This window comes from Macrobrachium rosenbergii, chromosome 55 (genome assembly GCF_040412425.1).
Source record: "Macrobrachium rosenbergii isolate ZJJX-2024 chromosome 55, ASM4041242v1, whole genome shotgun sequence".
Taxonomy (NCBI): domain Eukaryota; kingdom Metazoa; phylum Arthropoda; class Malacostraca; order Decapoda; family Palaemonidae; genus Macrobrachium; species Macrobrachium rosenbergii.
Window position 1 is genome coordinate 87,473,606 of NC_089795.1, and position 27,140 is coordinate 87,500,745.

General features: G+C 36.4%; 1 protein-coding gene across 2 annotated transcripts in view; it reads right to left on the minus strand.

Annotated features, from left to right (window-relative positions):
* E(z) (histone-lysine N-methyltransferase E(z)) overlaps positions 1–27,140 on the minus strand; it is a 39,920-nt gene continuing 12,780 nt past the window's right edge. Inside the window, exons 8-17 of one of the 2 annotated variants that reach the window (XM_067099354.1) lie at positions 22,825–22,851; positions 9,044–9,144; positions 8,450–8,657; positions 7,764–8,059; positions 7,311–7,436; positions 7,033–7,168; positions 6,142–6,312; positions 5,538–5,720; positions 5,103–5,268; positions 1–2,239 (exon numbers count right to left, since the gene is read on the minus strand). In XM_067099354.1, the coding sequence (XP_066955455.1) occupies positions 2,179–2,239; positions 5,103–5,268; positions 5,538–5,720; positions 6,142–6,312; positions 7,033–7,168; positions 7,311–7,436; positions 7,764–8,059; positions 8,450–8,657; positions 9,044–9,144; positions 22,825–22,851 (1,475 nt within the window). In that variant the 3' untranslated portion in view covers positions 1–2,178. The remainder of the gene's footprint in view (positions 2,240–5,102; positions 5,269–5,537; positions 5,721–6,141; positions 6,313–7,032; positions 7,169–7,310; positions 7,437–7,763; positions 8,060–8,449; positions 8,658–9,043; positions 9,145–22,824; positions 22,852–27,140) is intronic. The other variant, XM_067099356.1, reaches the window with a different exon arrangement.

Consider the following 27,140-nt stretch of genomic DNA (forward strand, 5'->3'; position numbering starts at 1 on the left):
TTCAGTTTTAGAACTGTATTTGTTCTATTCATCAATAAAATATAAGAAAAACTTAAGTTTTTACGACATTTGTCAAAGTTCTTACAAAAGTTTCCTTGATAAAAGAACACATCCAACACTTGCTTTACATAAAGTTTATTTCACAAGTAGAACACGTCATTACATGCTAAGTTTACATCTGCAATATTAACATTACACCTTGATAACAATACAGACTTCAGACATGTGTCAATCATCCAACACTCCATGTAAATTGCCCATTTCAGTGTACATATCACCCAAAACTACTAAAAGAAGAGAGACTCATTTTATATTACTGTATTTGATCTTGCTTCATTGGGGCATAATCTACACCATTCTTGTAAAAAAATTCATTTAAAAAATTGATGATACACAAAGTGTGCTTTTTACTAGGAGGTTACAATATAAACAAACACATGGAATAGTTCGCCAAATGTATCACTTACTCTCTTACACATTCTCTTGCATACTTACTGAATTAAAGCATTCACTGTTTGCAAGTACTGTATTTGAAGTGATGAATGTTCCAAAATGATCTTTTTACCCACCTTTACAAAGTTACACTTACTTTTCTAACTCAGCTATACTAGCTTGGAAAATCTTTCTGCCACAAATTGAAATTTAAAATTTAAAACAAAAATGTTTGTACTACACCAACACAATAATAAAAAATACCTTCAGCACCATACCTTTAAAGCCCTAAACATTCAAAAACTGGCATGACCAGGTTGTAAAATACTTCAGAATTCATCTGCTGTACTTCATCATCAACAACGATAATGATGGACTATAAAAATAAAAAATTTACCATTCAATTACATTATCCACACAAAATTGTTCACACCTCTAAACAAAGCAAACTACAGCACTTTTTACTTTCAACTGAAGAACTGGTCATACAAAAACTTGATTCAATTCTTTTATGATCTAGTATTTGAAATGAAACAGAAAATTAATCAATTATCATGTCATCAATAGCAGGTAAAAAACTACATAAAATGATGATAGTTGTTAAACAGTTCTTTAATGTCCTCCTCTAAAGTCACAATGATTTACGATACTGACCTATTTCTTGTGCAGAATAAAAAAAATATGCAGCAGAACTTTGAAAATTACCATTTTCAACCATCAAAAAAGTTTTTCCCATGAAATGCTGATAAAAACTAACATACTTATTAAAGTAATGAATAAAACTTTGATCACCAAACACTTTATCTACAAAATATACCTCTGCTAAGTTGATTTTTAACAATTTTAAAGTTCTGCCACTTTCCATGGTGGTTTCTTTTCATTTAAAATAATATGTGATAATATAAGACCTTGCCTACAATCGATGAGGCAAAGCCTGAGGATGACGACTTGCTTTAGTCTTTAATTTATAGTTTGCCAATAATTCTGTGTAACACACAGGCTCCTTCAGAAGATGCCAGAACCTACTTCTGCAAGTAACTTATGACTCGACCATCAATTTGAAACCACATTTCAAAGGCATTTTTGTAAACTTAAGAAGGACAAACTGTATTACAAGACTGAAATGAGATTCTTCTGCAACCAAACTTTATGTATGTACTACAGTTTAATCTACAATAACACTAAGTCAATAAATCTTATTGGCAAGGAATGATATGACACAACTACACTTGAGAGAGAAAATACTAAGCTTAACATACTCTACATTCTTTCATATTCAATATGATAAAAATAATCTCAAAACTGCTAAGATGGACTGATCACAAAATGCTCCGCAAGTTACAGTACTAAATTGTACAAAAATAGAAGTACTGTACTGCATCATGTGCGCTCTTACACCTGAGGTCTTGGGGTGCAAAGAGTGTGTCAAAAGGCATTTATTATTTGTATGACACAAACCTTTACACATACACACATTTACAAGATCAAATTTCATATCATATGACAATATAAAATAAAATTGTTCTAAAAATTATCCACAGAAGAATTAAGTACAATGCTGAACAGTTAACCTTAATAACCAGACACTCAGTATCACCATTTTCACTTTTTTCTCATACCATCAACAATACTAAAACCTGTACGTTATTTTGATAAAAACAGCAACAGCAAAATAAAAAAAATAGTGACTCTACCTGTTATCCAAGCTTGTGTGAAAGGAGTCTTCTCATATTAACACGATTATTTTTATAAAAACTCCATCTCCCTCTCTATACCAACAAACTTCAGCTGTTCTGTTGGGCCATATCTGAAAGAATAATAAATAACCAATTGATTCAAGATTATTTTTCCTTGCATTTTCTCTTATCTCCTACAATAAAGATTATTTTTCCTTGCATTTTCTCTTATCTCCTACAATTACAATGTCCAAAAATGGGGAAATAGCCTTAAAAAAGTCTGTTCACTGTTAAGATATGCACGTGGACAACTGAAACTAAAATGTCCACGTGCCAAGCAAATGACCTTCTCAAGCTAATTCGACTAAGGACCTTCATATAATCATGTACAAAATACTGTATGTTGTTTTTTAAAAACTAATTTTTCCATTAAAACTTACCATTTACACTAGCACACAGTCATGGTCTTCAGGAATGGACACATCACTCCGATTCATAAAAAGACTGCCTGCTGGTCATAAAAGTACATGTGACCCATTGGAGCATGGGTTTCAGGTAGGAGAGAACCTAACTTTTTATGCAGTCTTAGTTACAACTGTTGACAATTAGTAGTATTCAGGGGTAGGACATCTGATATAAGTAATAGGGTTTTTATCACAAAAACAACATTATTTTTGAAAAATACGATTCACTTTAGCCTCATCACAACTTTGATGGAGGAGCAAGTTGCTGAAGATACCCACAGGTGATTGGAAATAAAGATCTACATAAAACTCATGGGATTCAGTTTAGCAAGGAACCCAGTGTTCTAGGATGAACAATGAGTTGTCAAGTAAATGCTAAAACCCTGCAGCAGCCACCAAACTAAGGGGTCTGAACATTTTAGTTCATGACAAACTACAGATGTACAAAGTTAGGTGCATGGCAACAGTCACCGCTCTGTAGCAGGTTTCAAGGAAGGTGCTTCTGCAACAGGTTCCATCATGATGGGTACCAATGTGCACTGCCTTTCCTAGAACATAATGTACATGTTTCGCTTACATTTAATCACCGAGTAGCAGCTAACATCCAGATTTATCTATAAGAACAGAAAACCGAGAAAACTGATTCAATAGACAAAGTTTAACTGGGTAGTGTTCCTTTCATTACCATGAAGCCTCCATGGTGACCTGTCTGAGCCCAAGACTGGCTGAGTATCTAGGCAGCACTTCCTGAGATGACATGAAAGGAGGAACAGCCTGAAAATTTGCTGGATAACAAGATAATTGAAGAAGAAAACATTCTATTAAAGCAAGGGAAAACTTCTAGGCCTTTAAAAACTGTATGGTATCAAGATTGCAAAACTGGTCCTGGTTTACCAAGTGGAGTTTGCTATCAACTGAGCTGTGACAGCCACATCTCTAGTATTCCTTACAAGGGAGAGATACTTGAAGAGAAAGCCTAACTTGTCAACCACCAAAAAAAATGTCTCAGATGCTACTCTTCATCTAAGGCGGCCACTGACTGTTAAACAGGGTAAATTCTGCACAACTTGATGTTAGGAGAGCTGGGAGTCTTTGCTTTTCCAGCTACACGAGTATCTCCAAGATAAGAGAGTCATACCTCCCTGTCACAAGATCAACATGCCTAATACTGACAAAAGGGTTAATGCCATAAGGAAGATCTCTCAAGAAATCTGCTATGTAGTGTAAGATGTCCAGCACAGCAGTCCTTCCTCAATCACTGTGGTGGAATTAAGAGACCTAGGGAAGGTTCCTGGAGTTCCACAACCAGCCATTACTGCCAGGTCTTTCCCAGTGAAGGAAGAAACATGGAATCTATGAAATACCAAACCAATAATAGGGCTGTTATCCTCCAGGATACTGGTTCTAAGAAAACAATAAAGATCCCTTTCAACACTGTTCAAGAGAATAGCTCCATGGCTAACTGGTCACATGTCTGCTATCTACAGAATGTGACTGCAGGGTTTCATCCAGAATTACATGTAAGGTTGAAGTCCCAAATGAAGCTATCAGGAAAGAAGGTGATCTAGGTAAGCTATAAAATGGGAGAGGCAGTCGGAACTTGCCGAGACTGCCTCAACATAGAACATGCAGCTGAAGTTTTGCTGGTGGTGGTGCAACTAGGGTCTACTTATTCTAAATGCAGAACCTGGCCAAGCAAAAATGAATGTCTTAGAAACTGATAACACTAAATGTCCTTAAGGATAAAGGACAATATCAAATACTTCTTTTCTGATGATGCACTCAGATGTTAAACATGAGGGAGGAGGTATTTCCTATATGCCACTAAGTAGTGGAGAGTTTGCAAATTATGAGGGTAAATGAAGGCAGAATTTACATACTAAACTGACTACTGACTTTGATTAAAAAATTTTTCCTTGGTGATATACAATACAAAATGGAAGAATGAGCCAGTGAAATCTCTTACTAGATGGAGATGAAATCAACAAAAAGCTGACTGTGCAGTGCTGGCCATCCAGTCAGACAGATAACATTTCTTTGATTCAGAAATTATGTACAATTTGTGAAGACCATGAATGTGGACTAATGTACACGCTGAGTTTGTTGTTATACTATCATTCTAATAGATTCAGTTACAAAATATTCCGCATTTTCAGTCATCCTTAGTTTTATTGAACATGCATTTTATGAGAGGGGACAAAAGTGCAATGTTCTTTCTTTATTTTCTTAAGAAAATTATTGTTAACATTATCAAATAACCTACCACTTGCTGAGTTTCAGTTCTTTATTCTCTGAAGGCAGTCATATTTCAGAGAAGAGCTTTTGTTGACAGCAGAATTCTTTATGCCTCAGAGAACCATGAATTCATCAGAGATGTAAAGACACTGCTTTATTTATTGTTTTGAGAAGTATGGTAACATACACTAAGAAAATCACTCCTACATACTTAATTTGATTCACCTTTCCCCGTGGAAACAAATAAACTGATTTTTAAAGTCACTGTTTCTTATCCTACTTGAGGTTAACGTACCTGTAATCGAAGAAGAGTTCCTCTCCCGACTGTATGTGTCTCTTGGCAAAGATTCCAATTCGGTGGTCACCATTCACCATCATGACTTTAGCATAGCAGTTTGGGTTTATGGAGTGATTAGCAAAACGAATTTTGTTGCCTTTACGTGTAGCATCCACAACAAAATCTGGAAGTAGAAGTGACTTCTCAGGACAATATCTCTGAATGACTATCACTGCACTTTTAGTAATGTTTACTCAAAAAGGAAGAAAACTTTAAATATCACAAATGTTTCATAAAAGCAACAAGAAAAACTAAGCAACATTTCTAAGAAGTGACAAAAATGAGCAGTGTCACTATGCAATGTCATATAATGAAAAATGAGAAGAAAATCAACATGAAATTTCATGAGAGATGTCATGAAATAATCATTAACTTATGTCAACTGATGCTCACCATTGTTGAGATTAAACAAGAATGAACACATGTACTTGTCATACACTTTTCCACGTCTGTCAGCTTCATCTTGAGATATTATTTCGCCACAGTATTCTGAGATGAACTCATTCTTCTGAGCCGAGTCTTTGAGATATATTCCCCATCCTGCGACATCTGACGGTGCCATTAATAAATGTTTGTCTGAAAAAGAAACATAAATATTTCACTAACCTGATGTCAAATCATTACTATAGGAAGTAATACTGCTGTCTGATTTAGTAACACATCAAAGAAACGATCAGAGTTAGTGCTAAGACATGACACTGAATCCTGAATTTGAAAGGTCTCTTGTTAACACAGCAGCATTTCTTTCTGCTACAAGGGTAAACATGCATTAAGCTCTCTTCCTTCTTCAATTGAGAGAGAGAGAGAGAGAGAGAGAGAGAGAGAGAGAGAGAGAGAGAGAGAGAGAGAGAGAGAGAGAGAGAGAGATTTACTAACACTATCATTATGATTGTAAGAATTGACAAAATTTTAACTAATAAAAACTATAAAACAATATCAAAAAGCTTACACAACTTCTAAGAATGGCAGAAACCTGCAACACTGTTTGTAAACTTACGTAAACCACGCTGTACAGACACATTTTTACAAGTAATCTTGTTGACCGAAAATTCATGAGCTCCACAAGTAACACAGAGATCCGGATCACACTCACGAACAGCCAGAAAGCAAGGGCACTGTTTTGTGTTGCAAGACGCTTTGCAGCGACAGCCAGGAAACCGATTTTGGCCTGAAAAAAATTTAAAAAAAGGAAATCAGAATATATATATAGCTGACAATTATTCTTCCTGTTACATATGATTTCCTTGGAACATTAATATCAAACACTGTACATAAAAATTATCAAGTGAGTGAAATTGAATCTCGTCATTTGTATTTCATGAACCCCAGAGAAGGATGGTAGGGAAACAACTGAATCACAGGAAGAGGTCTCAAACTTTTACAGCATGGAAGAGTGGAAGAGTAAGAGGAATGAAAAACAATGTGAGTAAAATGAAGCCAGCGAGTAGTAAGGAAGCAAAGAAGTTACAATTTGGGAAGTGGTTACTGTATACGAATGGTGCAAGCTTGGTGTGAGGTGGACACAATACCCATCCTCTTCATCATTTCATTCCCAAGATTCTGGCACAGAGAGTCCCATTATCCTTAGAGTACTGCCTTTACTCCTTATATGGCAAACATATTAATCATGCACTTCCCGTGCCCTCTAACACTCCCTTCAAGATGGATATTGACAAGGACCATTTCTCCTTGAAAAATCTTTCACATTAGTGCAGCTGAATCTATTTGCAGAGTATTCATATCTGACTTGGGACAACCTTAACGTCTACGACTCCACTAAAAGTAAATTATATTCAAATGTCATAATGATCAAATTTAACTCAGTCAAAACTTGCAATTAAGTTTACGTACAGGTTTACAGACACAGACAAAAGCATAATCAACTTACAGTCTGGGCTGCAGTTGCAAAATTTTTCGCAGAAATTCTGTGTCATGACACAACCACAGTTTTGGTCACATGGCTGATTAGGGTGATCACATGGTGAATAATTATATACATGATTGCTTGATGAATCTTTCTTGAGCTGGGAAAACAATAAAAAAAGTGAATAAGACATAGAAATAAGCAGTAATGGCATATCATACCAACTAATTTGTCATCATTCACTGAAAGGCGTGAACAAAATATTTACAACAGTCCCGTAAAAAACTCTGATCAGACAGTACCTGGATTTTACGACAATGCATCGACCACAGTCGATGTTTCTTTTTCTTCTTCCTAGGCGGTGTGTTGTCTTTGACATTGGCAACCGCTGGTAAATCAGTGGCTTCTTTCTGAGCAAAATAATATACCTGCAAATGAAAAAATGAGAAAAAATTTAAAATCTACACTTACAAACAATAATTAATTTTTGTGAAATTTCCTTTTTATCACAAGTGAAATGAACAATCTCATGTCATTTAAAACCTCAAGGCTTCAAAGAATATATATATTGCATGAAGGCAACATACTATAAACTACTAACAAATATCTAAGCTACATGAGGAAAGCAAGTACTGATTCAGTGGATAGTAGTCTTACCTTTGAATTTATTAGGCAATACATTCTTTAATTAAATACCTTTATAATAATTACCATCTTCGTACAATGACAAAAGTTACACAACTATATTTATTTACCTGTTGGCACGTCTTTGTCAGGATGGCCTGGGATATAGCACAGTAATTGTTCAAGAACACTTTATGTAAGACGCGGAACATTGACGCCTCTGAGCCCAACCAAGTGCTGAGATTGCATGGATCATCGCCATCAGCTAATTTCCAAGCAATAGTATCCATGCTCATGGGTTTGGTGTAAACATACTTATTATTTGCCCGGATGGTTTCGGTATCACTTCCAAGAATGCGCTTGTTGTGAACATTGACGAGATTTCCGTTTGTATTGTTGGCAAGTGTTTTGCCTTCAAAATCAACACCTGGAAAAATGTTCAAATATAATATTTCATATTTGGACAGATTCAACAGGGCTTTTCTGATCAAGATATTAATCTAATCTCATGAAAATCAGAACAGTAAGCTAATGTACAGTAGACATATATTTATGTGAATTATTTCACTAAAAAAAATTAAGTACTATGATCGGATGGATGCATGGTCTTATGATTACTGTAATGGGTGAAAGTTTATATATTGGGCTACAGCATTTATAACCAGCAACAACGGGCACCATACACTACTCTTTTAGCCCAAACATGTACATAAGCCTTGTAATTTCCTTTAAACCAATAAAATCAATTCTTAAAAAACATTATTCTGCAAAATAAAAATTTTAATTTAAAAATTTTAATTAAAAAATTCTGTCTTACATCCATTTGTAAGTTTGTCACTGCCCTTTCTGCTGCTCATTCTGATACTGTCATTGCTGTCCTCTGAACTGGCTTCGTTTCCTGAGTCTACAGAGGCGTGCTTGCGAATTTTTCTTGGCTTAGCATCATTGGATGACTCGTTATCTTCTTTCAGTTTGTCAGACAAACAAGATGAGGATGCTATGACAAACTTCTCTTTGGCATCAGGCTGCAAGAGAACAGTAACAGATTTCAAAGTCAATAAAGGGAGGTGGAGATAGTATGAACAAGTAAGTAGTGATTTTTAAGGCATGGTTCTTACTGTGTAAATTAAAATACTACTGGGAATAAAAAAAATTAAAAACTATTATTTGACTAATAGATATTTTCATGAATCAACAGGTGTTTCAATTTAAGCATTTAATCACTTGACGTCGAAGAAGAGCTTCAAGCTTCAGTTGCTAATAAATACTGACATTTACCAACAGCAATAAAGATAATCTTAGATAATGCAATCACAATTTGTTTACCATCATATAAAAGGATAATAAATAATAAACACTAGAGCAAATAAAGACAAACACTAAAATGTCAAAACAAAGCACACACGCTTACCAGATGTAAATAACAGTAAGGGGAACAAGGTTCAGAAAGGGGCCTAAGTTCTGGGCTCTTGCGTTTGCCACCATGTGGACGAGGGTGAGATGTGGCAAGACCTGAGAAGGCAGAGACACATTTCTAGGAAGAACGCAACGTCATTAAAAGCTGCATGTCTAAAATATTGCACCATACTAGACCACAGCTAAACTATAGCTAATGATTACAAAGCTTTCACACCAAACCTTTTTCAGAATCTTACCTTCGTCATCTATGATCACTGATTATAACCATACTGGCAAAACTCTTTCCCCTAACAGGCAGTACGTAACCATAATTACTATCAAATGATAATCAGGGTTTAGCTAAGTATAAAATAACTATTGAGGTCACCGAATTATCATTTACAATTCTCAAAATATTTGTTCCACAGCAAAAAGCTAGAACGTTCCCAAAAAATGACTGAACCAGACCATCTTGTGAGTTATCCAAGATCATGTTCACTGAAAACTACACTTAAATTACGATCACTGACTCAAAGTACATTCCTCTTGCACACAAGAACTCAATATTAAGGTTCTTTAAAACATATCCGTATTTTCCTTTATTAAAACAGATTTTGGGGTTTTACTGACATTTTCATTCCGAAAGAGACAGTGTTGTCCTTCTCCATCTGCCTTGGTAGATTCAGTGTTTCCAAATAAAATATACTATAACAATCTTATCGTCATCAATAATTTAGTGCTTTATGTTTCATTTTTTATAAAATTTATTTCCTCATGAAAGTGGTGAGTCTACGATGACAAATATGGCAATTATTATAAGAATACAGTGCATGGCAATAGGAAAAATATATCAAAACTGTAGCCCAACTGAAATACAATAGTCCCTCAACTTAACAGATACTTGAGGACTTTGGCATTTTTATAAGTAGAAAAAAAATCTAGTAAAAACAAAGACTCTAAAATACAGTCTACACCAATATTTCCAGGTCATCTCATAGCTAACAGTGTTTACATAAAATGTCTAACTTTAGGTCATCCCATAGCTAACAGTATTTACATATAATGTCTAACCTAAGCTAAACTCTCATTTTACACTCCTTTCCATTTAAGATCTTTATCAATGTATGCATGTCTAAAAAACTAAATTAGCATAAAACCATTAGAATAAATGAGTTTAGGAAATATGATACGGTAGAAGCAAATATTCTTACATACATGCCTATGACCCACAGACAGGGAATAGCTATCCACTCTGTTTGCTGTTTCAGATGAAAAGCAAGAACTCTGGGATGAGAGATTGGCTGTTTGTATATAATTGATTTGTTTGTATGAAAAATGTTTTGATAAAAACTTGATTTGTTTATATCAAACTAGTATGGAGGTCAAGGTCAAACAGTCTAAGGGCCCCTGACTTTGCTTATCCAATGGATCCACCTGAGCATTTGAGGATACCATAGGTTAGGAGGCATCTAATCAAAGGCAAATCATGTCCTGCTTGGGCTAACAGTTCCCTAAAGTATACAATACCATCCACTTGAGCATGATACCCTGAAGGTAAAATGACCAAGATTGACTGAAATCTCTAGGTACCTGTCTTCGTGATGGCAACAATTTCAATGTTTCTCTCGAAGACTACAGAAGCTGAGAGGGCCCTGATCTCATATCAAGTTACTCTTACTTGGCCAGCCTCTTATCCTGAAACATCTAAATATGCATGATAGATAGCCTGCCTCATCCAGTAAGACACACTATTTTTAGAGATGTGATGCACTGACAGGGAGAGCATCAAGTCATCATCTCCTAGGTGTTAAGATCTCTTGAGATGAAAAACCTTAGTTGTGTAAGACACTGCTAGACAGTTAATGCAACTCACTCGCACACCTCACAGCTAAAAACAAGAAGACAATCTCCATTGTAAGTTGCAAGAAAGAGGCCTCTCAAAGCAGTTTGTGTGGTGACTGGACCAACCTACAAGGGAGACTCCTGGGTGTGCTTCCCTAACAGTAGGAAGATGGGTGACAACTCCTGGAAGGTGTAGCATGAAACCTGGATGCTGAGGCACCAAGGATCCTCCTTACAGTCATTGTCACATTCTAACCCTACTACGAAAGTACAGTTATTCAGCTTTAACATGAAACCAAATTAAGCAATGTATCTTGAAAAATAAATTTACAGCAAGCAAAAAATTATCTATAAGCTCATACAAAGTAAGCCAGAACTAAGTGTGTTAAATGAGTTTTACCACAGACTAATTTTGGACCCCTCAAAAAAAATGTCAACTGTGTAAAGTGCACCACACAACACCACATGTGCAACACAAACTCTCAACAAGAAGCATACACTAATCAGCATACAGTATCAATATAAGCATGAACACAACACATGTACTTCACTTCTGAAAACCAGCAAACATTACACATACCAATTAGGGGAACTAGAGCAAGACGTAAACATCTGGGAAAAAATAAAAATCAATACAAAATGTACTAATAATTTACTCTTAATTGACAACCAGCTTGTGTGGCATTTAACCAACATAAAATGCTAATCTATCTCATGTGGAATCTATTTGAACAATCAAGTCATAAATCAAAAAAATAACTGAATTAAGCACTATACAAAACCAGGAAAGACAAGATCTAATATGGCAAAAAATAAGCTGGAACACTTACATAAAGCATGCAAAGACACTACCTCCGAGTTAACACATATCAATCACAAACTTTAAATAAAAAAAAAAAAAATAAAAGAGCAAGACTTATGGTGACAACTGAAAGGAATGAATCCCAAATTAAAAGTGAATTAGTAAGCTCTAACTTCCAAAACAGAGTCTGAAGTATTTTTGCTCTGATGTTTGCAGTCTTGAGACATGAAGCACTGTGGTGGATAGTTACTATGTACCAATGGGTCATAGACATGTGTGACCAATCATTCTTAGCTAATCTGATTCTTCTGTCTACAAGACATCAGAATTATCATGTCTAGGTTTGACTGTATATTCAAGTATTGGTAATCAGATCCGTCAGATCAAGTTGCCACCTAGTTATTTCAAGGGTATGTAATGAATACCACACATGAAGCTGGATTCTAAATGATAAAATGCCGGAAGAATTTGGAAAGAACAATTGTAAGGTTCTCCAAAGAGGAGAGACAACCAAGCAGATCTAAGAGAGGCCATAAAAGCCTTCAAAATAATTCATCTGGACTAAAGAAAAGTCAAGAAGCATATATCTTTAAAATCACATTCATACTACGGCGAGAAAGAAATAGAGCAACTGATGATGGGTGACGATATACTGGTCAACATCCTACCAGTCTATAAACATGTGATGATACCACATGTACCAATTGTTAAAGGTTACTACTAATAAACTGCTAAAAGGTCTTGACATCAATCAAGGAAAATTCTGATCCAGGCACAGATGCAGTAAGAGACTACTACTTTGGTTCAACAGGTCAAATACCAGCCAAAGATCACATACTTGCAACTGTCAAGTAAACTGTTTCCGATGGAAAAATAATGGAAGTATAACATGGAAATGTGGCAGATCTTCACAGACTTCCCAAAAAGGCCTAAGCGAATGTTCAAACCCCCATCAGAATCATACTGTCACAGTGTAATATAATACCAAATTCAAAATTCTTGCCATAATGTGCTACATACAAAAGTTACATTTAGCTCAGAAGAAAGAAGAATGACTGGTCTGATGTGTACGCTTGAGTGTAACGGGTACCAGAAGATTAGGATGATCTGGTCTCTTCAGAATTTCAAAAGAAAAACTAATATAAAGCAACAGTTGCGGTAACAGTCAAACTGATCAGCAGTTAGCACTGACTGCCTTGTCCAATCAAGGTATTTTAAAGCTTAAAATATTGATTGCCAAATGCTTCAGTAATTTTCAAGAATTTCCTTTTGACTCTCAGTGTACTATCTTGAGAGTGTAAAGCAGTAGCAAATATAAAAAATTAAGATTTATGAATTTTCTTACTTAAAAATTATTTTTATACATGTTAAGGTAACAATCCAAACACATACATGACAAAAACATGTAAAACAAACTTACCTTAAGATTTAAATCTGAATATGACTACCTTTCTTGTAGTTAAAATCAGTTGCAATGAAGAGTATTATAATGTTTTTTACAATATAAATTTTCTTCACTAAACCATTACTCAAATTAGCCCTTTTTGTGTGTCACAAATAGTCCTGGATGCTTCAGACCCTGTTCAAAGAAATTAAGAGACTGGCAGTTAGTCAAATAGCACGGATGTGTGGGTAGTTGGCCAGTCTCAGACAGCATTCAGAATCATTCTTTTTAATGTCCAATCCATATGCTGTGATGAATTATGAGGGGGTTTGAAAGGAGAAACTCATATTTATAGGTTCAAAAGGAAACAAACTTTGGAAAAGTTATACTTTCTAAACCACAAACATACTACTTTGTACTTTGCACATATCTCAGTGGGACCTCAGGGATCTAGCTCTCTCAAGATATACAAGGAGCTACGTTTGGGATACAGAGATATAGGTAAAAGTATTTTGAAGATATTAACACCAAGTACTCAAGTTACTACGTCCACCTTCAGCTTTAAACCTGCCAAGGAATGCCATAGGATGAGAGACCTGTACTGCCACAGGGTTCTGACAAGAGAGACATAAGTAGTAGAAGACAGAAATTACCAATTCAGGGTAGTGCAACATCAAATTACCCAATGGGGTCATTGTCTTACAGATGGTGAGGTGGTGAAGAAAGCAAATTACAGATTAGGGAACCACAATGAGGTATTCTGATACTTCTGAGAAAAGGAAAATCCAGGCATACTGCCGCTGAATTCCTCGGTCCTCCATGTATCCCATGTTCTGGCATGGAAAAGGAGATGGTTCCTTACATCCTCGGTAAAAGATACGTGATGGAGAGGCACATGGGTTGTTCCTAGGTACCTGGAAAATGTCTCCTCGATAAAATCAGCAAACAGGATAGTGCTGTACTTACTGACCTCCAAACCATGGAAAACAACAGGACACTTACTGACCTCCAGTTCCTATTTGTTATCTTACACAAGAAGGGTATTATTCCCAAACTTAATTCAAGGTCACAAAAACTGCCAAAGAATACTGCAATGACAAGGAAAGTATGGCCAGCATACTGACAAAGAGTCAAATGAACAACCTCTTTTCATGCATATCTATGAATGATTCTCTTTGTGGAAAGTTGGACTGAAATCCCTCAATCATGTAGGAGGAATTGCAATGAAAAGAATATACTGCAATTATTTTTGTCTGAGTCTGGATTCAAACATTAATCCAAATTTTGGGGGCATATCCTTGTTTAAAAACACTTCAGTGCAACAGACAGACAATCTCCATTAACATTTATGGATGCTGATGTATCGACAAGACAGACGATCTCCCTTTGCACACATTTATGCAAAGTGTGACTTTTGTAATCAAAAAAAAAAAACTTGACTGACATCCCTTCAAATGCAGAAAGTGCTGTGACTACACAAAGTTTGGCAGGAAGAATAGTAAACAACCTCCCTTCAGACACAGCTATACATAACTGCCTGCCTATCTTTGCACCAAAATTGAGTGAAATCCTTCCAACTAAGTAGGAAGAACTGTGACAGACACACTGAAGGACAATCTTTCTTTACACAATTTTGTGCAGGATAGTCTGCCTTTGTACCAAGTCTGGCTGATATCCTTTCAACTGTATAGTTACTGTGACAGACTATTTGACAGTTGGATGGATAACCATATGGAAACTATAGTCTCCTAATTGTCACTATGGACTAAAAAAATTTTAAAATGCAATTTTCACACAATACCTCTTGTTCATTTATCAAAACCAACAAAAAAAGGCAGGGAGTACTCACATGAATTCCTAGCAATCTGCTGTAAGCAAACTAATTGTACGTTGATTCTGACTGTTACAAAAGAAAAGGCGACGGGATCAGACCACACATGAAAAATACCAGCTAAAAGCTGTTCTCTTTCTTTCTTTAAACAGATACATAAACATCTGGGACTATTCGTGAAGCACGAAAAGGGCTGTTTATAAATAATGGTTTGTGGTGAAGGGGATAAACACGTCAAACCCAGATACATAAGTTACTTCTCATTTACACAGCTGTTTCATTTCCTTAAGATCTTATGAACAAATACTTTTTCTTTTATAAACAAACACAGTGAATCATGAGTATTGTACTTGATGCTTTGAATAACTTATTAAAAAAGCTTAACATAAAGCAATTTGACATGATACAACTACTTGTTAAAAATTTTTACATTCATGTATAAAATGTAAGAAAGTTCAACAGTAATTTACATCATTCAAATACATTAAACATACATATATTACTGTACACATCTAAACCTTTAACTACTGAAGAATCAATAAATCCAAGCCTACTACTGGAACAAAAAGTGAGCTAAACATATTTTAAAGTAATGCATTTAGAAATACTTGAGAATTCTGAGCTAATACCACAAGACATGAACTTCAATCAGAAATGTCTCCTACAAATAAAACCTGTTTGTGGTTCTGTGTACCTTCATAACATTAATCAAAATATTGTATTTCTCTTTAATACTGTCTGCTGAACTTCTAATCAATGGCATTCAGCAGAAACTTAACATACAAAGATACTGATCATGTGAGAAAAAAGTCTATGAGAATTGCACAATACCACCTAACTAGTGCTGTACAGGGTTTTTAAGGTAGCAGTCACTAACTGGATGAAGATTTTTTTAACTGCAGACCTTTCATTATCATTTTTATTATTACTATTAGTTTAAGTTTTAACTAATGTTCTTCACAACATTTTCTTGAAATTTTATAATTAAATATTTTACAATATTTCTTAAGTTCTCATGCCTCTACTACACAAAGTATACATCTTAATCATGCATCATAATTTTTATTTTAATGAGAAGATAATGAACTTTAGCTTATCAATAGCAAATAACAATCTCTTCCCACCTGGCCTGGGTTATTGCTACTCTTTTCCATATGGCCAACTAAATATCTGCTTTACAATCTCTTGCACTACAAAGGCAACCAAAATGCTTTACCTCATCCAATGTCTGTCCCTACACTATAACAACCTTTCTCCTTTATCTTCTTGCCATTAGCTTTCTTGTGCATATAAAGAGGTGAGAACTCACTTCACATCCAATACTAAAACAGGCATATTTGACAAAAAATATTAATGATGACGATGGTGATAAATGGGCAACCTTGTACAGGTGTCGTTTAGGAAGAAAGACATCGCTACTTTCTCCATTATTTCAATGTCAAACTTTTTTTTCTTATTAATGGAAGAGAAATTTTCAATTTCATAATTAATGGCTACCAGTCTGCAATATCATGAGTGTTCATCCCATTGGCTTAGTTATGACCTACCCAATACTTTAGGCTCCAATAAAGGAATAAGGAATTAAATTTCTACCTGTCATGATGTACCCTTTGAAGTGTGAACAACTTTTCTTTATGGTTTTAATAGACTTCCATACAAATTCTCAGGGACAACTCTAAACCGTAACAAGAAGTTATAAATGTCTATTCACTGAAAGAACCAACTACCCAGAGTGGGACAGCACTGGATGCATGTAGGACATCTACTGCTAAAGCCTTTGCACTGATGATCAATGCATTCTTTTATTTGCTCCAAACTTTTATAGCATAGATTCAAATCACATGGTACTAGCTAAGAAAGAGATGTCTCTACATCGAACAGCAGATGACAAAATTCAGCAGACTGTTATTCTTCTTTGTCACTTCTAGTGCTTACCTGTGGGTGAAGCAGGTAAGCAGTGAGCATAAGCAGAGATCCAAAACAGGACTCTATAGTCACTCATGTCACTTTCCAATGTCCACCTGTTCTTATAATTATATTTGCTGAATATGCTATGAGGAAACATGACGGTCAACACCTGCTGCTTTTAAACAGGCGTTACCAAGACATCATTAACAGGAAAGAACTTGAAAACTGTTCTAATAAGCCTCATGGTCCTAGCCACACAAGTAGTTAACCGAAATTCACTGGTAATCTGCCTTTCTTTCAATACCATTTTGAATTTGCAGTAATCCTTGCAATTGTATCTCTCCCATGATCTAAAGTAGGTTAGAGCTGTTAACTTTATTTTTCCTTGTGAGGACACTTATGAGATTCTATAAGTTTCTATCACACAAATAATGCCTGATGACAGCTTGATTAGGGAAGACAAACTTAGTATCACATTCAAAGTAAAGAGCCAACAAATTTAATAAGATAAAAAGATATAAAAAAAATGACAACGTGGTTATTTCAGTCTTGAACATCTTCCCTGAATTTCTCTAAAAGAACAAACTTACTGTAACTTGTTTTCTTTTTAACACCTCAGACACAATTCCAAATAATGTTTTTTGGATGTTACAATTGCAGTTTTGAGCAAGGACTTAATTAAAAATTAAAGCCCATCCTTTTTCCATCTAATTTCAAAACCAAGCCAGCGTTAAAACACTCTAACTCATTCTGATGTTGATACCAGTCTGCTAGTATGATCATTCATGAGGGTTCAAAATATTTAAGATACTTTCAGTAATTAAATAGTCCTGGGTATTTAAGAGTATAATAACTAAGACTTTCCTAATTACGACATTGACAGCCACCCACCAGTCGTATCAATAACTTACACCCATGCAACTGGCCAATATTTGACTATGAATTTACCAATCACCTAACAGGGCAAACATTGGCTGTCTGTTATTTGCTTCTTTATTAATGTTTAGCATAATTATGTCATCTTTAACAAACAATGGATCTTTGTGATCCATCTGCCCATTACTGTATTTTATCACATTTCCATTCCTTATTCTATACCCTTCAGTCCAATATTTTCATCTCACCCTCCAACTGTGCCTGATGCATTTTGTTTCACTGTCTTTAGCTAGTGACAATACTGTCTTGCATAAACATCCTACAAATGCCGGAAGTCTAAGGGAGGAAGCCCGCTGGCGCCACCTTCTGTCAGAAGTCCTAGCTTAGTAACTTTACACGAACCAGTTCGATTCCTATTCAAGGTTAATGGCACTCCATACTACAATCAATCATTCATTACTTTGTCTGTCTGTCAGCCACTGAAGAGACGCTTGGTCCACAAATTGTCCAGCACCCATCTCATATACCCATCACATCTACTATTCTCCTCACATTAAAGTTCACAATGTAGGGAGGTAAAACACATAAATGTAAGAACTTCACAAATAAAAATGTTAACTCCTGGATAAAATGCACATTTCAAGATGTATAATAGAACGAGTCAAGATCCAAAACCAATGGAAGGCAGTACCAGAAGAGCAGTGCTAGAACAGCACCAGAAGAACAAGGAGACGAAAACTGGCACAAAGAATGTGTGTAAACATAGAAATACTGAATAAATAATTTATAGCACAAAACGTTTCTTTTCATAATACGCCATCAAACATACATTTGGCCACATTTGCATTTTTGAATGTCCCCATGTTAACAGTTTTTTGTCTAACAAGACAGCAGTAGTATGGTAGGTTAATGCATGCACCACTTAGCACTTCAGGCATTCATCAATCACCAACCTCATATTTTGGCACCGCAGGCATTCATCAATCACCCACCCCATATTTTGGCACCTCAGGCATTCATCAATCACCCAACACATATTTTGTAAAGTTTGCAAATGAGGCTGTGAGATATGTGGGTTGGGAGGAATAAAGTCATTATATGATTAATGAGTCTGTATGACAAAAACAGTTTTGCAATACAAAACCTCACTTGGTTTTACCTTAACCCATCAATCAAATACTTGCAAAAATTACAATCTAGGAGGGAAACTGACTTGACAGAGGAGGGAAACTGACTTGCTGGAGGTCACAGAGTGTTTGCATATGCTTGCAGGATCCAGACAAACACCAGGGAACTGTTATGAGCTATGTACCAAGGCTCTCATAACTTTAGAAAGTTGTTTATAGTGAGAAAGAACCCATAAGAGTCAAGCAAGAAACTCTTCAGGCTTCTCAAGGCAACAAACTTGCCAGTCATAAAGGACAGAATGAACTGATGATGACAGTTATACAGAATGGGAGATGAAAGACCCTAAACATCTTCCAACAAGGGCAAAACTTGGCCCTCCACAATAGCCAGTCAAGAGAAATAGGAATCAAGCCATTTATGCTTGACAACCCTCAATACAAAAAGCAAACTTATTCCTACTGCAGTAACCTTGCCAGCGACAGTGGCCATTATCATCTCCATTGCAAGTGTGGTTCTTACTGCTGGTGCAAAGTGGTCCTGGTTTTGGCATAAGCTGATGATGCCGACTCTGAAAAGAAAACATTCTTTGAAATTTCTGTGAAGGGGCTACTTGTACTTCTAAGTTTGCAACTGGAATCAGACCCTGAGAAGACCTTGGGGAGGTATGTCCTCAAACCTACGTAATGGGACAGTTACAACTGCTGGTGCAGTTACTGGAAAGAGAACAGTCACTACTGGGAGTGCATCCACTATCGAAGGAATGATCACTGCTTAAGGCTCAGTTACAGCTATAGAAGAAGGCATTGCAGACAATGACATAGCAAATAGAATCACATTTATTAACTGCCTTCACTGCTTTTTTATTAAGTCTATCTTGGAAGAGAACAGGGCATTCTTTCAAAAGGGACTGGTACAAATCATCCCTGGGATAGGAACACATCATCTGGATGAGTAGCAGGATGAGAAGGTTGTCAGCATCCGAGAGAGTGAGCATGAAGGGTGAGCTGCAGGCACAGAAGAGCAGGCAAGGCAGGTGTGGACTGGTCATAACGGGCTGCAGGCCAGGAAGGAGCAGGCCAAGCAGGCAAGAAGCACAAAAGTAGAACTGTGGGCTGCATGAGAGAGGGCAAAGTGAGCAAAGTGATTGGTGCTGGACTATACTGCAACATCATCAGAAGACTGGTGCTTCTTCACCACTACCAAAACTGAACAACTTCACCGCCAATTTTGGGCGTGGAGAACTCAGGTGTAAATGAAGCGGACACATCCACAGCAGCACTCTTAGACCATCTGGACTTATAGGTATCTTTCTTAGCATAGTGAAACCACTCACAGGTAAGACTGGGCAAACACACCTGACCAGAGCAGCTGCTGCACAAGAGATGAGGGTCCAGTCAAAAGGTAACACAAAGGCATGACAGGACCTACCTGGAAGGCCTTTCAAGAGTTTGGTGAGGCATGTCAATAAGACAAAACCCTACTCCAAAAATGTGCATGCCCACTAAGACCACAAAAACCACACCAGGGAAGGGGACCACTGTCATTTACAACTAACAATACAGAATACCATATATCACTAACAACAAAAAAAGTTATAATATACAGGAATCAGTAGTACGTATCACTAATTAGATCAAATTGGAAAATTACAAGCTGACAATTATATGCAGTAAACAGACCCCAGAGGAATAGTAAAATTTAAATGACTGGATAACAATTACACACTTCAGTCAAGTCTAATGAACTACTACATATTAATTTTAATCCATGAAAACACTCTCCCTAGTGTATGCAAAACAGATCAGAAATGCTAAAAAGACTGCCCCAAAAACTGCAGATAGAGCAAAGTAACACAAATACAAATTTACACAAAAATCATCAATGTGTTCAAAACTGTTTGCCACCTAAAGTACAGCTTCTGAAATAAACTTCCCTTAACTCTTTCTCTTGATTATGTTTTGTTTCCGTATAAGAACAGTAAAATCTTCTGAAATTCAATGAGATCCACATCTTCCAAATTTTACATATAAAACCACAAAGAATTAAAAAATCGGTGGAATATTGCTAACAATGAAACAAAAGTGATTCCATAACCAAAATACTGGCAGACCTTAAGAAAACCTTGGCAATGCAGGTAACTGCTAAGGTGCTAAAATTCCACTTTCATCACTTAACAAAGAGAGTAAAAGGGAATGCAGATGAAAAAATATATTAGTTAACGAAATAATGAGAAGACTAATGCTGGAAAAATGCAATACTGTACTGCAAATCAGCAGGGAATTCTGGATACAGCTGTTAACAAGGCTGAAGACTCACAAAATGTGAGGTGAGTGACTGATGAATACTAACAGGTTGCTGGGCACATATCGACAGACAGCCGTTACTATTACTGTGTATCATACAAAACACTGAGGTCTATGGACAATCTAGACTATCAATGTGGCAATTATATAACTGATGGGTTGGGATAAAACAAGTTCTTCATTACAAGGCAAAATGAATTCTGTTTATATAATTCTGAGACTAAAATGAAGGGAGAATGAGAACTTGAAAATTTAATGTTGTAATCAATGCAATGCCACAAAAAAGCAAACTTACAGTACATATCTTATGGGAAAGTTTAAAGAATTTCTAAAAAATTGTATAATTTTTCAAAACACAAATACTATTGTAACCATGAGCAAGACATAACTGAGGACCAAATGCAGGATCAATAGAAAATATATTAATTATACTGTTGAACACCATAAACCTTATGAGAGGTAAAGCAGTGTGAATTCACACAAAAGCTGAGACAAAACCAAGCAAGTCCTCAGTAAAATAGAATCATGGGCTGATCTGGTAAGTGTAGCACACACTCTAAAACAACTTCCTCCAGACAACAATATATATTACAATTCTTCTAGTCATCTTACAGCCTATCTTTAAAAAGAATGAAAAATATAGCTGTTGTTGAGTAAACGATCCTCTCCTGAACAACAGCAGTCCATTACAGTGTATCTGAATGATCTAATTTCATAAATAACAGTCCGGCTTTTGTAAAATAAAGGTTTGATTTTATCATTTCAAAGTTACTCACCTCTACAATAGCACAACCACTGTTATAGGAAACTAGGAATATTTTTACTTTTCTAAATACTAACTGCCTTAATCATTTGTAGTTTTCAGCATGATTAAAATAAGAATGAATGTTTTCCATTACATTTTCTCATTACTTAGCTTACTAATGACTGCTGAAATGTAAAAGCACTTGAAATACTGCTACAACTTTCCCTAACAACCTTACTTACCCTTCCTAAAATAACTCCTCAATTCATAACACTTACTAACAACCTATACAACTTCAGTGTCAAGATATAGCGAATATTGTGGACACTGTCATGCATCTTAACAAAAACCAAATCCAACCTCAACATAAATAAAGCCAATTACTCTTAAAGTGCAAAGTTACAGCTGAAATCATGTCTCCATTTTCAAACAAAACTGGCAAAAAGTAAAATTAGCTTCACTTTGCATCCAAGTCCAGATTTCAAGACAACTCAAAATCATTTAGTAATAAAAAAATTAATTACTAATCAGGATGAATATAATTTGGGATAAAATTATTCATTATAATCATCACCATCAGCAACTAGATCATTAAACACCACAGTCCACAATTGGAAGCTTAATTACATGCAAGAGGATAGCAATATGAAAATTAATTAAAAGATGAACGGAGCATTTTGCATAAGGTTACTATTAGGAAGCAAGACGCATGATTGATAAATAAGCAGTGGCAGCTTAGTATGGCTGCTCAGAGTGCTTTCTTGAGACCTTGCTCTTGGCCTAGCTATGTCATTTTTTACTTGTAATCCCTTTTTAATTTGTACAATTGTCATCAAACACCGATGAGCCTCCAATCAGTAGGGTGTTGTCTCCACAGATGGAGAAATAGAGAGAGCGAGCGAGCGAACAAGTGAGGGAGTAGGTGGGGTCTGGAGGCTGCCGCAGCTCTGGGTTGAGACTGATTCTCAGCCTTACCTGTGGCTTCGGTGCTTCCCTTGGTGGCTGTTGGGAAGATGACACTGTCAGACAAGAAAGGTTCTCTCTCCACCAATAATTGCTATTCGAAAAAACTTTTTATTGTATATGCAACTTTCTTCAGTCAGACGTGCGCCATTCATCGCCAAAAATCTGTCTTGCATACAACCAGGCTATCCAAGAGTCCTGCTCGGATCTGGCGAAATGTGCCGTTGTCATTCTCATGACAAATTTTCTAGGCCAATTCTACTCAAATCTACAGCTTTGAGATCATAAAGTTTTCAATGATGATGTAACTGTTTGTTCCAATTCGTAGATTACTACAATGTATTTGTTTCTCTTTTTATTTTTTAAAGTCCAGTTTTTGCTTACTCCTGGAAAGCCCGAAAGTCATGATGACCATTTTTTCCATAATTTTATGAAAAGAAGAGCCGAATTGATGTCATTTATTCACTTAATGTCCAAGAGTCACACAAGAATAATGAATAAGATTTCATAGTAAACTGAATCACTCACTAAGGTAAATGCAGAAAATGTCACATGGTTCTATGCATTATAGAAAAAAAAAATACCAAACATTAATTTAGAAGACATGTACCATTGAAAATATTTATCATAAAACACTCAGCAACAATACTGATATACTCATTATCCTCTATAAAAATTGAGCATCTTTAATATTAGGTCTAAGAGCATATACAAATATAATCATGAATCTTCCCACAAAATGAATTATGCATTGCAACTGTATTTGAGGAGCACTGAGCTTGTAAAGACCAGTTCCATTAGCAGCAAGCAAAATGCTTTTGATATTTTCTCATTAACCAAACTTATAGACAAGTCAAAATTATGAGAATATTTCATACACATATCCGTGAAACACTGAACAAACAGAAATAAAGAGGTAGTTTCACCAACTCTCTGTTGATACTATATAATAAAATGGTGCTAAATTTAGTTGACATTTGTATTACTCTCAACCCATACTTTGTGTGTTAATGACACAACTAAAGAGGCAAATGATTGAAGAAATATAAATACAACTTATGTCTGTTTTTCTGTTCACAAAACTGCTCTTCATGACCTCAGAACTCCAGTCACTGCCTCAGTTTACAAAAATGTTACACTTGAGCATTGCATTAAAATATAATAGTACTGCAGTATTAGTATATTGTACTCAATCATATGTATTGCATTTCATTTCATAATCAAGACCAGCAATCTCTAAACAATGAATAACTGATAAAAATTACATAATTGACTGTAACTGGGTAATAGTCAGCTGAGGAAAAATCATAGCTAATCTGCAAATATCTTGATCTTTGTCAATCCTTTATAAAACTGAAATCACAGAATATAAATCTTCAGACTGTCAGAACATTAAGCAATTCCTACTCCCTAAATAGTAATCAAAATCAGTATCAGCTCTCAGTCTATTAGGATAATCATGATGATTAGTATAGTATTTTTACTGTGCATACAATCTGGAATGGGCATAAAGCATAAGAAATTCCCCAACACCCTTCCAACAATTCAATGACCATATGTGGAAAAAGGATATAACAGAGAAGAAAGGCATACAACTGAACTAAATAAATAAAAAAAATAAATCACCACAGGAAACTACTTGAAAGTATCTTCAAGCCAGAATAGTCAGCATAAAGCTGTGGAGGGCCAAAGTACATTAATTAGGGCACTGACCAAATCTCAAGAAGATAGGTTATGATCACTGACTGTTATCTGGAAACAAATGTGGTACCTGAGCTATCCACAAATAGTGACACATACTCCAGTCAATTAGGAAAAACATTACTGAAAGGAAACAAGAGCCAAACACCCATTACCACCACAAATCTTGAAAAGCTATTCACCCTTGTGTTCTTCTATTATGTAAATAACTCAATGGCTAAATGACATAAGCTTTCTGACCTTGTGTTGCTGTGGGGCTTCAGGTATCCAACTTTGTCGCTGTGTCAGGCACAATTCCAACTGCCCAGCCTGAAGTGTCGCTTGAAGGCTTTCAGGGGCAGAAAAACAGTTCACAGTTCTAAATAATTCATGTGACAGCCTCTTTCAGATGCCAGTTGCCTTGAAAATCTAACATATCGAAACCCACCTCTTTGTGAAGGCATCTGAAAAGAGAACTTCCAGAGTAGGAGGAACCAGTTTTACTCCTCTTTTACTGTTAGCATCCTGACATCACGATAGGTCTGATGACAATTTGTCCAAGACCTTAAGAGGGTAAATTTTGTGGCTGCAAAACTACTGACCAAGAACTGCTTAACTGTATCTTCCAAGAACCAATGCTGTAAGGGAATATTTTCTACAGAGGGATCATGTAACCTACAAGGGCTTTCACAGGCATGCTCGTGGACACTGACTTTGTAAAACTCCTTCAACCTTGGTATTAACATGTCCATCCTGTCCTCAGCTGGACAAACTAAAGCCTCCACTGTGTCAATGTCCATGCCAATACAGAAAGCTCAAACAGCTGGTTCCGGGTCCTAGTTCTCCCACTGGACTCAGTTCCTGACATAACTGAAGGGGCTTTTCAAGGTGGTGCCAAATGATCTCTGGAGTGAATGCTATCACCAAACACCAAACAAGATATCTTCTGATTGTTATCCCATTCCAGCTCACACATACGGCTAATGGTGCAAAAACCTTGATGAAACTTTTGGAGGAGTGGATAGTCAATACGTACTACTGAACTAACATGTCTTCCAACTCTGCATGATATGACATGTTCTACAGCCTGGGTGCACATGAACATGGAACTAAGTATCTTTTAAGCTAATCAGTACTAAAATTTTGCCTTTTCGGATGGATTGGTAAGCTGATGCTACTTTTTCCACTTGGAAAGGCGTGTGCTTGATTAATCAGTTGAGATGGCTGAGACAGATGACAGGGTCCCAACCTCCTGTCAACTTTGCCTAGACCACGGAACTTCTCCAAGTTCTCCTTGTAGATCTGAAATACTATGGAGCTCCAAGTTAAGAGGATTTGTCTCCAAAAAGTACAGTCAGTGAGCTACTCCAACTATCTACACCTCCCAAAGGTTCCACTTTCAAACTCTCCCACAACCACAAATGTTTCCGAATATGAGCTGACCAGATGACTTGTAATTTATGAAATTTAGGTTGTCAAGCCAAGCACAGGACCACTTTCAGCCATTTAGTGCTTAAGACAGTAAAAAAAAAAAAAGCGAGTCAGAGTGTTTGAACAGAAAGGTAGGCTGTGCTTTAGACAGTAAAAAAAGCAAGTCAGAGTGGTTGACCAGAGAGGTAAAGTTACAGAAAAGAGGGGATGAGGTACAAGGAGCTAAGGGTGAAACCAAGAGAAACCCCACAAATGTATTCAAGTAACAGTCTGAGGTGCTGGACAGCAAGACTGAAGAAAGAAGACAGTCTACAAAGCTAATAAAGTAGATGCAGCTAGGGCCTGAAGGAGGAATTTGAGGGCTTAGGGAAATGGTCTCATTGTTCTCTTACTTCCGAAGTGGGGTGTACTTTCTCTCTTTCTTTCTCCTCTCATGAAAAAGCACCTGAATACCCTGCTGAATCCTCAAAGGGTGGAAGGCCTGTGACCAGCAGCTCATGATATCAACACTGTCACCTTCTTTGTAGAGGAGACTGGGATAGTTAATGAGACCCTGCTGCTACTGCGCTGCCATGAGGAATACTTCCTAGGTTCATCACTGCAGTTTCGGTTAAAGAAGAATCCAACCTGTTATCAACCTAGATGATAACAGTCACTTATAGGAAAAGGTGAGTCCATGGTGTTAGCTAGCTTTAAAATGCTCACCTGCCCTGCAGGGGGATAGTGCTGTCAGTGCAGCAGTGCACTGTAGGCATTACTTTAGGTTCATTGCTGCATCTCTGCAGGCCCTAGTTGCAACTCCTTTCATTCCTTTTAAAGTACCTCCGTTCACATTCCCATTCTTCCATCTTACATTTCACCCTCTCCTAACAATATTGTTTCCTAGTGCAAATGTGAGGTTCTTCTTGTGTTACACCTTTAAAACCTTTTACTGTACTCTTAATTTCTCTTTCAGTGATGAATGTCCTCGTAGGTCCCAGCACTTGGCCTGTGGCCTAAATTTTATATTCCATTCCAACCTGCTCATCTCCTGAAAACAAAAAGGGGCTCCTCCAAGGCAACATTTCTCATCCCAAGATTAATCCTTGTTATGTAGTTTATTACCATCCTTAAGACTAAGATGGATAGTCTACCCAGGGAAACAATCATTTTGGCCTTGGACAGATACTCTGCGATGCCTCCTAGGATAGGAAAGAGCTAGTAGCTTTCAGGGCCCT